At 38.3% G+C, this 2,578-nt stretch overlaps 1 protein-coding gene across 1 annotated transcript; it reads left to right on the top strand.

Annotated features, from left to right (window-relative positions):
- Positions 1-651: 651 nt before the first annotated feature.
- On the top strand, positions 652-2,519 carry LOC102312961 (hydrocephalus-inducing protein homolog; the record flags this gene model as incomplete). The annotated part of the gene is made up of 7 exons (XM_042218016.1): positions 652-770; positions 885-978; positions 1,395-1,488; positions 1,580-1,745; positions 1,828-1,910; positions 2,120-2,266; positions 2,429-2,519. Coding segments are annotated over 7 exons (794 nt in total), but the record flags the coding sequence as incomplete, so codon positions are not given.
- Positions 2,520-2,578: the final 59 nt, after the last annotated feature.

Raw genomic sequence — 2,578 nt, forward strand, 5'->3', positions numbered from 1 at the left:
AGAGAGGATGATGGGAGGTCTAAAGGGCATTTTGGTCCGTAACTTCAATCAATAAGTAGGTGACAAATGAGGGACGTTGCTTTTGAGTTTTGCCGGAGGAGTCAAAGTTAGCTTATCTGAGTTCTGGTGGGTCAGTGTGGTAATGGCTTTCGTGCTTGGTGGGTGTCGGCGCAGGAGTTTGGAGTTGTGGAGTAAGCTAAGCATTTTGCTAGTTGTTGGAATCGAGTGATTTTGCTTTAGCCACGTGGTGACTTCTTGTATGATTATGTAGCTTGGCAGTGTATTTTCAAGTGGAATGCTACGGTATGAGAATTATTGTTTCAGTTTATCAGATTCAATTGATAGTGAATTTTTGGAAGTAAAATATGACACAGGGTGACGGAGATTTTTTCTTCAAAAATGAAAGGGAGGCTTTCCATGATTAATAGATTTATTGCCATCGGGTGTGGATTATTTTTTGGTGGATTTGTCTTCTTCTTTCTTTCAAACGTGAGCCAAATCGCTTTTTTATTCCTGCCTTCTATTGGTAGGTTTGATCATGTCCGCATGCTTTATGTTATGTTATGATTGATTATTAGACAGCTCTGTTGCAGTGTCCTGGATGATTGCATGGGTGTTGGGAATGATGTGTTGGGTGAATGTGTATGTTAGCTGGTGCCAGCATAGATGTTCAGGGGCATCATCTTCACCGTAATCTCTTCTTTCCCTTTGAGCTTGTGCGCTTCAGAGCCCGAAGGCCACTCAATATTAAGAGAATCTTGCGTCTGGAGGTAGACTACAACCAGAGCAGTAGTCATGCTGTAGTTAATAAATAACATGAAATAAATGAATATATTATAGACATGTTATACACACAGAAGTACATCATGTGGGTTTTTTTCCAGGTAGCCGATGTGGAGAAAATCCTAGGTGTTGTATACACTGAAAATATTCAGGTTACTGCTGAAGCCTATGACGTGGACCTGGAAATCAGTCCAGGTACAAATGAAACAGCTTTTCGTTTAAATGTGAAAGTGAATTTGGGCCTTTTATTGATTTAAATGCAGTAAACAATCCGATTTTGACCATTTTGAACCTGCACTTCCATTCTCCACATTTTATGCAAAAGAAGGAGTCACATAAAAATGATATTTAAGTTGAAAAAATGTAACAAGGATGTTACAGTAACTGAAAATCCATCATACAGACATTGTTATATACATTTATATTTCCTTAAATAATGAAAATTAAGTAGAGCTGCCTTTTTATCATGAGGAAATATTTTTGTCACAGAGAACCGGCATCTAACGCAGCTAAGGACCATTAACAGATAGCACTGCAAAATGACTGACTGAGTGGGTGGCAGGATATAATAACCACCAATAATGTACTACATGCTCATGTTTCTATGTCAGATGGCTGTCTTAATTTTGGAACCATCAGAGTCTTTGAGGATGTCAGACTGTCTCTCAGATTGAAAAACCAAGGAAAATATGAAGTATCTTACAAGTGAGTTTAAACTGATAGTTTTTGCAATATTTTATTCATATAAAGGTTTTCATGGAACGGTCATTTAATTTTATTGTTCTCTTATCACAAGGTTTAATGTTGAGCAGACAGACCCAGCGCAGCCAGATCTAAACTCCATTTTCAAAGTGTCTCCTCAGTGTGGTAGTCTGATGCCCAACAAGCCCGCAACAGTGAACATCCTCTTCAAACCTGATGTGGAAGTGTTCATTAAAGACCAACCTATCCTGCCTTGCCAGGTTCGATCCATAAAAAGTAAAAACTTTATTTAAAAGATTTAAATAAGTGATAGCTGACATTGAGTGAGCTAATCTTTTGTAGGTGATTGAACCGAGCATTGGGACAGGAGGAGAAACTGTAGCTATCGTGGCGATCAGGGTTTCAGCCCGATCTGTTTTCACCAGGTGAAGGCCGATTCATGCTCTCACTAATTCTGCACTATTAATATATTATTTATTAATAGTGCAGAAACATTATTGTATTATCGTATTATAGTATAGAATTTGAAAAACTGTGTTTCTTTCATCTCATTTCCAGCCTCTTATTTTGCTCATATGAAGCAGCTTAGTAGTTGTTTTTTTGTTTTTGGTGTTTTATGTTCGTCTCTCTTCAGGTACAAGATCACACCTTCATCCAACTTGAACTTTGGTCCTCTGATCTATGGCAACAAGAAAAGCCAAAGCTTCACCATCGAAAACAATGGGGTCTTTGAGGCCTCTTTCACCATCTGCCACATGATCACAGATCCCGTGAGGACAGGGTAGGCCAACAGAACACACAAAAACAACACATCCAGCACATGTTATTTTAAAGATATTTTATTTGCTCCACAATTTTTAGTTTTAGTTTTCACAAAACAAAATTTTGTAACATTTATTGTTAATAAATTGTGTATTTTTTTCTCTTTACATTCTGGTCTCAGGGGTCCAGGTAAGACTATATCAAGAGAGACCCTTTCAGGGAGGCCCAATGCTGCCAAAATACCACCAGAATCCTTTCAGAGTTTTCTTCAGGTGAGAGAACACTGGTGAATTTCACACCAGTGACAGTGCCTGATAGATGGTCCTGTTTG

The sequence above is a fragment of the Haplochromis burtoni genome, unplaced genomic scaffold, assembly GCF_018398535.1.
Source record: "Haplochromis burtoni strain Fernald_Lab_line unplaced genomic scaffold, NCSU_Asbu1 Contig_5016, whole genome shotgun sequence".
NCBI lineage: Eukaryota > Metazoa > Chordata > Actinopteri > Cichliformes > Cichlidae > Haplochromis > Haplochromis burtoni.